The sequence below is a fragment of the Equus przewalskii genome, chromosome X (assembly GCF_037783145.1).
Source record: "Equus przewalskii isolate Varuska chromosome X, EquPr2, whole genome shotgun sequence".
Classification (NCBI taxonomy): Eukaryota; Metazoa; Chordata; class Mammalia; order Perissodactyla; family Equidae; genus Equus; species Equus przewalskii.
In genome coordinates, this window is record NC_091863.1 from 120935104 (window position 1) to 120946062 (window position 10959).

At 42.6% G+C, this 10959-nt stretch overlaps 1 protein-coding gene across 2 annotated transcripts; it reads left to right on the top strand.

Annotated features, from left to right (window-relative positions):
* Positions 1-902: 902 nt before the first annotated feature.
* On the top strand, positions 903-10457 carry VMA21 (vacuolar ATPase assembly factor VMA21). 2 transcript variants are annotated; one of them, XM_070605808.1, is made up of 4 exons: positions 903-1192; positions 1341-1601; positions 5900-6009; positions 6575-10457. In XM_070605808.1, exons 2-4 carry the CDS (start codon positions 1492-1494, stop codon positions 6715-6717), a joined length of 363 nt encoding a protein of 120 aa, XP_070461909.1. In that variant the 5' UTR covers positions 903-1192; positions 1341-1491; the 3' UTR covers positions 6718-10457. The 2 variants fall into 2 exon arrangements, with proteins under 2 accessions (XP_070461909.1, XP_008539064.1); XM_008540842.2 differs by lacking the exons at positions 903-1192; positions 1341-1601 and adding an exon at positions 1635-1863.
* The last annotated feature ends 502 nt before the right edge of the window (positions 10458-10959 follow it).

The window sequence follows — 10959 nt, forward strand, 5'->3', positions numbered from 1 at the left end:
ATCTCAATCCATTTCCCTAAAATTTATGTCAGGTTACCTCTTCCAGCTCTGTTGCTGAATAGGTAAGCTGGGATCTAGAGCTACTGAAGGGACTTGCTAACGGGGTCAGGGAACGCTCGTGGTCCGTGGCTGACGACTCTTCTCACCCACCTGGCTCTACAGGATCTTGAGCCTAGAAGCTGAGACCTACAGTGCACTAAGTAGAGCCCATGGACCTTCCGGCAAAGTGAAAGCAGGCACTGGGGCGGTGTCACAGGCCCCACCACTTGCCCAGCCTGATGCAGGGTCAGCCTAGGGTCTGGCATCCCCTGGCACATCGTGGGCTTTATCGTATCCGGGTAAAGGGCCAGAGAGTAAACATTTTAGGCTCTGTGGACCATACAGTCTCTGTCACAGCTACACAATGCTGCCATTGCAGTGTGAAAGTAGTCACAGACAATACAAATGAATGAGCATGGCTGAGTTCCAATAACATTTTGTTTATGGACACAAATCTGAATTTTATATAATTTTCATGTGTGGTGAAGTACTATCCTTTTGATTTTTTCAACCATTTAAAACTGGAAAAACCATTCTTAACTCACAGGCTGTAGAAAAACAGGCAGCGGGCAGGGCTTGTATGTATTTGGCCCGCTGGCCACAGTTTGCCAACCTCAGAGCTAAATTGTCTCTAATTTTGCCCTAGTTCTGGCATTAGGTGGTTCTCAAACCCCTAAGGGTCTAGATGAGGCCCAGAGAGGGATTATTAAGTTAGAACTCAAGCCCGGGCTTCCCGCTGCCCAGTCCACGGCCCTTAACACGGCTCTAAGCTGCTGGTTTAGTCATGATTTCAGACGTAGTCTCTGTGTCCATGTGGTGCAGAAAATAGATGTGTGGTCAGCGGCCCTTTCCAGGCGTTTACCATGTAAGGGCTGTCCTCTTATTAGCAGCCAGTGGCAACCTAATTTTGTCAAGCCTGACCCTAGGCTTACGCACCCTTTTCGTTTATACCTCTCTCGGGTTGCGCAGGCCCGGGACGCCCATCTGTCCCTTACTATTTGAGTCCTGGTTGTCTCATTGGCGGCTTTCTGAGCAGCTGCAAAATATGTTTTTAACTTCAAGTGGAAGTTGGGGTCACCAGCGTCGGGCCTGGAACAGTCACTCTCAGCAAGTGCTCTTTCAGCTCTGACATTCTCTAGTTTGACCGACTTGGGTGAGTGTTCAACTAACTCCTCCCAGCTTCCCACGGCCGGACTTCCAGCGCGGGCAATAATTAATGAGGCGTTTGCTCAGGGGCTGGAGAATAATGTGCACTGCTTTTTTGTGTTGTTGTTGTCGTCGGAAACTGCTTGGTTGCCTAGCACCACAGTCGTCCGCCGGGTCGTCCTTCCTCGCGGCTCATCTGCTCTGGTCGCCTCGCAACGGCAGCTCGGCGACAGCGGCCGGGACGGGAGCGAGAGGTGCTCGCGCGGGCTCAGGGGGCGGCGGCCTCGCCGCCCGCCCCGGACAACCATGCTGCGAGGCAAGTCCCGGCTCAACGTGGAGTGGCTGGGCTACTCGCCCGGCCTGCTGCTCGAGCGCAGGCCGCTCTTGGCCGGCCGCACACCGCGGAGCCCCGGCCGGTAAGTCACGTGAGCGCCCGCGTCCGCGCCTGCGCCCGCCACGGCCTGGCGTCACCGCGGCGCGCCGCGCCTGCGCGCTGCGTCCCGCCGCCCGGCGCTCGCCGGGTCTTCCGGCGCGGCCCTCCTCGCCCGGTCGCCCGCCGAGCCACCTGAGCGTGGCCGCCGAGCCCAGACAGCCGCCTGGCCGCTACTGCGGGCGCGGCTACACCATGGAGCGCCTTGATAAAGCGGCGCTGAATGCTCTGCAGCCGCCCGACTTCAGGTAGTCCCGAGCGGGGCCCGGGCCGGGCAGGGGTCCCCGCCGCGAGGCGAGCTGCCCTGGGCCTCGAGCGGGGCGTGAGGGAAGGCCCGAACCGCACAGGCTGGCCTGCGGTGGGCGTGAGGTCTGGACCCTGGTGCTGGCCTCCGGGGTAGGGGAGAGGGGGAGCAGGTTGGGGCCTGCAGCGTCTGCACGCCCAGCCCCCGACCCTTCGCTCGGGAACAAGTGACCCGAGGTCATGTGGGATGATGGGTCGGCAGGCCTTCAGCTCAGGCTTCTGCCCTGCCACTTCCTTTTGCTGTTGTCTGTATTGCGATCTTGCTGTTTGCAGTCTCTCTCCCCGCTGCAGGCTGAGCTCCCGGAGGACAGGAACCTGGCTTTCTCTATCTCCGTCTGCCCTACAGGGCCTGCTTCATCGTGGCTTAATAAATGCTTGCTGTGTGAATGAACGAATGGAAGGGCGTAGGGGCTGTCCTTGGTTTGAGAATGCTTCACTTGGGGAGTCAGTAGGACGGGGGCTGGGGGCTGAGTAAAAGGAATATGAGGAGAGAGCAGGTGGTCCTGGCCGAATAGCCTAGGCAGTGATGCCTCGGTGGGCAAGAGGGTGGAGAGGGATTTGGCTACCATTTAATGATGACCTACTGTGTGTCAGGCTCCACTTAGGTGCTTTATTACATACGTTATCAGAATTAAGAAACTGCTTAGCTTCCTGATTTTAAAGCAGATGAAGTTGACTTAGGATAAGTGACTTGCCCTAGATCACACAGTTAGGCCACACAATGAGTAACTGTTGAAGCTGGCATTTGACCAAAGCTCGTGATCTTTTTCACTGTCTCACAAGGTCAGTGTAGGTATTTTTTTATGACAGGTTACTAGTGAGGGTATGAACAGATATATCTGTTAAGTACACTTAGAATACAATATAGCTCTCCTAGACTGATTCTAGTGTTTCCTAATGGAATTTGCAGTGAGATCTACCTGCTGTGAAAGTCGTGTTTGTCGTAATAGGGAACGGCGGTAAGCTCTATCTGCTTAGTGTTTGCTGCAGAAGTTTACATGAAGTGGGTAAACTCTAGGTGGTTTTAGAGTTGGGGCACGATAAGATTCATCCTGAATTCTTCCTTTTGTGTGAGGCTGACTTTAATTTGGACTTTTCCGTTCTTCATTTCTAACAAGTCTCAGTAACATCCAATCAGAGACACAGAGAAGAAATCAATTGAATGACATCAGTTGCTTTGTTTTGGAATAAATTACCGGTTATATACCCAAGCTGACCTGTGCCAGCAGAATTGCCAGCTGCAGTGGGCTGTGGCTGGAAGCCAAGGAAAAAATGTCCTATGAACACTAAAGGGAGTTTACTAGTTTTCAAAAGTTTGCATGCTTAACTTTATACTTAGTCCAATATTTGTGAGGTCACAATCCAGAATACAAGTCAGACTTTTGGAGTGGAAAGTAAAGAGAGAAGTGAGAAGGAGTTGAAGAGAAGCTACAAATTGTGAAGATTTGCCCTTTTTAGAGTGTGTGGTGCTAGAAATTAACATGCAGAAAAAAAAAAAGATTGGTTTTGGGTGGTGAGATTGTAAGTGATTTTGTTTGCTTTAAAACCTTTTTAGTATTCTATCATCTTTTCAATAATAAACTTTTCTCAAAGCCAGGCCAGATAACTATTCAAGAGAGACACTCTAAAGAAGAGAACCAGTTAACCTTCCCTTTCTGTAGATTCTCACTCTTTGTTTCTTTATCAAGTTAGATCATCTGAACTTTGCATACCTAAAACGCATGCTTGAACTCACCATAGAAACACCCTGAAGATCAAGTTTTTTGTTGGGCTCCACAAAAGAAGTGGCCAAATACTGACTTTTTGTATTTTTTATAGAATTACTGCAGACACTCATATTCTTCGTGAAGATTACACAATGAACTCCTCCAAAATTTACTACTAGGAAACAGTTTAAGAGAGCTTATGTGTATTAGATGAGAATTGTATAGCTCAGTGCTCACCAAAGTGGGATATGTTAAGAAATGATCCATCGAAAATATTAGAATGTCTACATAAATTTATTTTTAACCATATCCTTTTTAGTATCTGTTTTTGCGTATGTTTTATATTTTAAAGACTGTATCAGTAATGTGTATATATAATTTATTTTAAAAATTAATATGCCCATATGAGGGTATGTACTCAAAACTTTTATCTACTGATGGATTGCGCAGTCAAAAAAGTTTGTAGACCATTGATAACAACTTGAGATGTTCCCTTCCTTTCTGGGCTCCCAGAAACCTCTCCACTAATTGTATACACAGTTACAAGCACTCCTTTGCCTGGATTTTCTAGGGATACAGAGAAATGTGCAAGACTATCTAGGAAGCAAGCTGTCACATTAAGTGCTGTAATAACAGGTACGAACTATGCGTGATTGGATCCCAGAGCAGTGAATTGGTCCAGGTGGTGTAATCAGGACAGGTGCCTGAGGAGAGACTAGAAAGGTGCCTGGCGGGGGGGGGGGGAAGACCATGAAGGCTGAGGTGTCTCCTTCCTAAAGATACAGATAAAAACCAGAGCCTCTAGCTGAGGATTACCAGAAGGAGAATTAAGTTCAAGTGTTTCCTATGAGCATAAAGTTACAAGTGCATTGAGGTAAGTCTGAGGATGGTTAGATTTAAGGGAAAAAAAAGGTCTTTAAACTAAATGATTAGAGCTATAGGGCCTTCTGCTTTTATAATGTATGAGGTATGTCTGTGTCCAGGGTTGCTGGAAGTGTGTGACAGCTTCACTCTCAGTAATGTTGCTTTTTTGTGACAATGCATAGGACAAATGCTGACATATATCTACTTATTGAAAAGTCAGCAAAATAGCATTAAGGAACATTTTGAAAACGGGGGGAAAACTTTATTTTTCTATGTTAATCCGGAGGCCTTTTTCACATGCACACATTTTTAACATAATTGGAATAGTATCCATCGGGTTGGCAGAGTTTTCTCTAAAGGGCCAGATCGTAAATATTTTAGATTTTGAGGGCCATGTGGTCTGGCACCACTACTCAGCTCTGCCTTTGTAGCTCCAAAGCAGTCTTAGAGGCTACGGAAACGAACAGGTGTGGCTGTGTGCCAAGTATACGATTTAGGGAAATAGGTGGTAGGCCCTCAGGCCTTATTTTGAAGGCCCCTGATGTACATAATTCATTGTGATCTGCCTTGTTCTTTTGTCATATGAATATTTTCTGAGTAATCATCAAAATTCTTTTTAACATTTCCATGTATTGGTGAAATCATTTTCCTGTTCTTGGACATTTTTGTGTTACCCAGTTTTGTTTGTGCTATTATATTAATCTTTATATTGTTAATGTTTTAAGTAGCAGTTTATCAGACTTGTTTTTGTTTATATAATTTTAAAATCTTGATTGCATTTTTAAGAATAGTTATATTCTGGAACAAAACTTTTTCCATTGGAATATTTCCTTGGTTTTAAAATAGTCTGTGGACAGATAGAATTCACTGAATAGAGTGTTTTAACATCAAACTTTTAGTGCATCCATGTTACATGCAGGCCATCTAAGTTGTACTATAGCTGTTTAATCAAGAAATTTGAGTAAGTTTCCTTCAGCTGCATCCAGGTGGTTGTAGGCTGCTCTTTCTTTGGAGGGTCTCCTTCCTTGTTTGTATGTATTCAACTGGCCCTGGAGAGGATGCTTTGAAGGAGCACTCCTCACTTGTTTTCATGCATCTTCTTTCCTGCTGCCTCCACTGTAGTTCGGGAATTACCGTGTACCTTCGAAGAGCACTTGGAAGTGACGCACCACTTTCACACTTCGACGCTTCCCCTCACACTGATTCTGAATGACAGTCTCTTGCAAGTGAACCTGCAGCTAGGTCCCATGGCCCTTCCAATTTTGAGTCCCCGACTCTGCTCGGCTGCGGCTTCCAAGGCGGGGGCAGGATTTCCAGCACCTTCTCTGGGTATTTATGGCATTTATGAATGCAAGGATGGCTGGAAATGGCTGTGCAGGTTCTGATTTTCTCTCTGTTTGCTTTATTCCAGAAGTGAAAGTTCGTTAGCATCTACCCTGAAGACGCTGCTCTTCTTCACAGCTTTAATGATCACTGTACCTATTGGCTTATATTTCACAACTAAATCTTACATTTTTGAAGGTAATCCTAAACCATAAAAACGAGACATTTTCCCCTTTACTGTATTTAAGATTCTATGCTTTTATGACGTCTTTATATCTGTAAACTGGGTATTCTTAATTTTGCTTCTCTGTTTGGCTTTTCAAAAATCATGTTCATAATGAGTCTTACTTCATGAAATGAGCTTTTCCGTCACTCAGTTACTTCAGCTTGCCACCATGTGCATGCATGGTTTTCTGTGAAATAGTTTGTGCGTCCATTCTTTTAATATCCCTTTGGAGTTGGCTGACATGGGAGGAGGGATTTGGGGGAAGGTACCCTTTGTCGCAGACATTGAAAGGAAGAGAAAATAAAGTCCCCTGTTTTATGTCGAAGTCCTGAGATGAAGTCATAATTATGGTTTTCATTGAAAATAATATGCTTTGTGTATAGAAGATATTCAGATCTTTAACTGAATTCTTGATCTATCACCACTCTTTTTAATTGCCTGACTAGTTAAATGGATAGCTCATAAAAATTAGTTTGCTTTGTTTTTTGTACTTTGATGAATTTTGGATTAAAATGGAAACTTGTTTTCTTTTGATAGGAGCCTTTGGGATGTCCAATAGGGACAGCTATTTCTATGCAGCTATTGTTGCAGTGGTCGCCGTCCACGTGGTGCTGGCCCTCTTTGTTTATGTGGCCTGGAATGAAGGCTCACGACAGTGGCGTGAAGGAAAACAGGATTAAAGTGAACATCACCTTTTGAGAGCATTAAGTTGGTTTTTAAAGATGACAGATCCGTCTGGGATGCTGATGATTTCAGTAGAGTTGAAGAACCTCTAGAGTGATCCTTGAGAGTCATGTTTGACTAGTGTAAATCTTGGTCCTTCTAATGTAATGGTTTGTATCGTCAATTTTAACTGTATGAATGAAGCCTCTCATTTGCAAATGAGAATTTGGAAAAGTTGAATTAGTTACCAATAAGTATGTTAAATTAGTTACACGTTATTCTGGGAAGAATGTGTTTATCTTAAAAAATGTTTTAGAGCATTTTGTCTTTTGGTTGGTTTTCAGTTTTATTCCTCTTGATATATTAAGATGTACACAGTGAAGCAAATCTCAACTTTTTTTTTCTCTGGAACACTTTCCCTAACTCTTGGATACCAAGTCATTGGATTTTGGCTTGTAAATTCCTGTGGAAAATTGTTTAAAATGTGGACCCTGGAATTAATCTGAATGTCACTAAGAAATTTTGCTTGAAGTGTAATCCCTCGTCAATAGGAATCTTTCATTACATTGTTTCATGGGAAAACTAGGCTGAATTACACTCATTCATATAAAAAGACTGGTTTGTTGAAGCATCTAGATAGCAAAGCAAAGAGCTACCTGCCTGGGCACTTGGCCTGCTCCCTAAAGGCTCCTTGCAGGCTGGCCTTGTGCTTTCAGACCAACTCTTTAATGATCTGCTTTGCTCTGTCATTCAACGATGAAGTTATGCTTTAATTACAAGGCTTGTGTACACTCCCTTTAAATTTGTTTTTCCTACTTTTTTAATAATGTACATGATAGGAATTTGCATTTAAATGTTCATTTTTGCTTACTTAGGGAGTGTAAACAATCCTGAAAATAGCTTATTTTTATCACCCAGGAAGTATTCTTGGGATTTCTAGTCTAGTCTTTTTAATCAGAGCTATTATATCCCGGATATATATAATTAGATAATCCTTGAGGTCCTTTTTGATAGAAAAAGACCCTGTGATTTTTATTTAGTATCCTTAGTCTGTGTTCTTTCCAGCCACTTGGTACTACTTCTGTGCAGTCTAAAAACACACCTGGAAAAATATATATTAAAACAGGAAGAAAATTTAAATTCCCTGTAATGTTGCCACCTGGAGATAACTACTGTTTTGGTTTACGTCCTGTGTGCATTTCTTAATGCTTGTTCATATATGCACTAAAAGTTTAATTTATGTTCAAATTCTGGCAACTTTACCTGACAGCTATTTGCATTTTTTCAGATGGGTGATTATTGACCATTTTCTACAAAAGCATATTCCACCTTCATTCTTTTACCTAGATAACTCATTGATCAAATGTCCTGTTACTGAGAATTCCTAATGCAAAGGCCCTTGCTGTGTTTGCCATTGCTCATTTGTTTGTTCCCCCCTATTTGTCATGTTGTGGAACTGTGCTAAAGGAATAGAGACATGCTTAGGGATGAAAAAGCCAAGTAGGCATTCGTGTTTATTTAATTGTTGAGAAAAAAATCAAAGATGATTATCGTAGGACTATATTTTACTCTTATATTAGTTGTTGCCTACAGTTTAAGTGTCTTGTTTAAGCAGTTATTCTAAATGTAAAGTATTTCTTTTAAAAAACCTACAATTTTAGTTAAAATTGTACAGATTTAATATAAAATTGTAGAATACTCCAGTTTGAGTCTGGGGTACTGCGTGGTAGATTTCTGGATGATCCCCTGCTTTAGATGCCTTGTCATACTTAGAATTGTCCACCTAATTTCTTTTTCTACAATGCCAAGGTTTTTCTTGTACTTTTGGGATCTTATGCTATTTGTAAACTATTAGTATCTGGTGTTAGATTACTTTGTTTGATTTTAGACATTTGCTGAGTAGATAATATGGGTATTTTTCTGCAAGTATTTAAACCAGGGATTCATGCAAAAGCAGTTATAATTTCCTTTTGGAAAAAGTATCCCGTGTTTGAAAGTTAGAATCGGATGCTAGGGTTGAGATTTAGGATTATTACCATATAGGCTTGTTTGCAAACCAGTTAATTTTTTCCTGGGGTTTTAACTGTTAACTCACCAGTTTGCTGCTGTTGAAATAACATACGATATCTCACATAGAGATTTATTTTTCAAGGTGTCTCACTGGTCTCCTCTTGCACAATGTCCATACTTCAGGATGTGTGGAAAGGAAAGCTACAATGGAGCCCTTATAGATGTTTGAAGGTAGGAGTATGTTTGCTATTGTTTGGAAACTGGTTGTGAGAATAACCTCAATTAGGAAGTGTAACTTGAAGTGCCAGTACAAGCTACTGAGCTAACACATTGCCTTCCTCACCTCACCTCTCATTTTGCCCCCCAGAATATAATCTTTCCCCCATTGTGCTAAAAAATGAGCAGGGTGCTGTAGAATGCATCTGAAGAATGCATCTGATGTCATTAGCTCTTCATGTGGATACCATCTCACATGTAACAGCAGAATTCAGTTTTGAGTTGTTACTGAAGAAATTTACTTTCCATTAAAAAAAATCTGTTTCATGAGAATCTAACAGAACTACATTGTAATAATTAGACTTTTCATCATAAAAGTCTCATCAGTTGCCAAAAGAGGCACCTGGTTGCCTTGTTTGGTGTTTATTTTCCATTTTCATAGAAATTTTATATATACAGCTAGAGTACCTGAGGAGGCCAGTACAAACAGTTCAATAAGGCATACCCAAAGGAGGACAAGCTGAGAGGATGTGAAACACGATTTCACTCCTGTTCTCAGTGTATCTAGTGTGTATTTCTTGTCTCTAGCCAAGTTCAGGTTTATTTTATTTATGCTCAAGTGAAGTTGTAGACCGTTAGGCCCATTTTATAACTGGTTCAACTGCGGCGCGGAATTTGTCCCTTGTCTTAGGACAGTAGCAGATATCTCTACAGTCAAGGGCTCTGTGTCCTCCGCCAGAGTAGTACGACCTTATTAATTCAGACCCTCCTCTTAGGTTGACGCTACTTTTTGCAAGAGCTAGGCTGAAGCAGCACATTAATGACTTGACAAGATTTCTTTTTCCTTTTTTCAGGGGGAAGGGTCACCTGAGAACAATTCTTTTCAGGGACCTGGAAACCTAATGATAAATATGACATGTAATCTATGACTAGCTTAATTCTTTATGTATTCATTAAAACAGTCTGGAATTCCTCAACTTACCTTCACACCTGGCCACACTTTCCTTGCTTGTTTTGTTGCTACGTGTACTTGAAAGTAATATCTGTTCCTTTTAAGATGTCCTATAAGTCATATTTGTCAGTTACACAGACTAGTCTTCCTTTTTCACAAGTTCAGTGAAATCTCACTGAACAGTAATAATAGCAATAGCTAACAACATCTGCACAGCACCTTACAGTTTGCAAAGAACGTTCACATATTCTCGTTTGAGTTTTGCATAGTGAACCTGTTACGAGATGTCTCTTGACATTGATGCTAAAAGTGGTAGAGTCTTTAAATCACTAGAGTCATTGGCTATGCCATAGTCGTGAATAGTGCCCTGACTAGGCAGGGTTTAGATGCGCCACGTTGAAAGCTGTGTGTAATTATCAAAATGGGGGGCTTGAGTTCGTTAGCCACTTGAATCTGATTTACTTTTGTAAGTGATGCTTTTCTAACTGTTATCTGGATGGATTTTGTATTCGTTATATTCTAGCCTGTAATTTGTATAAATTTACATCTGTTGTCATTAAAAAAGTGTTTGTAATGCCACTTTGATGTGTCCTGATTCAATTAATAGTGAGTTTATTAACCTCTTCATTCTTTTACGTTTGTTTGCCTCTCTATTTGTACTGTATAGAGTATGTGCGGAACTGTCGAGGGTAAGCTTCTACGCAGTAAGTGTAGACCAGAGATGCTCAAACTGCTCGGGGGCCCTGAGGGGTCCTGAGACAGGAAGGGCCAGTTCTACTCTGTCTGCACTGGGGCCGTCAGCATTGGTGTGGCAGTGGGGAAAACAGCTCATTGCCCTGTGGCTTTAAAAAAAATGTCATTTGGGGTGAATGGGTGTCAAAGACTGCTGAAGGAGTGGAGTTGAGAAATACTTATGGCTGCTTAATTAAAGATGGGGACAATCACTTCCTGGCTGTGTCCAGCATGCCACCCCCTCTTGCCATTGCCCAGGGTTCTCTGTCCTGTAGCCACCTTTTGATTCTACTCACTCCAGCTCCTTTCAGTGCTCCTGAGGGCTCCAGCTAGTTCTTATTAATAAATA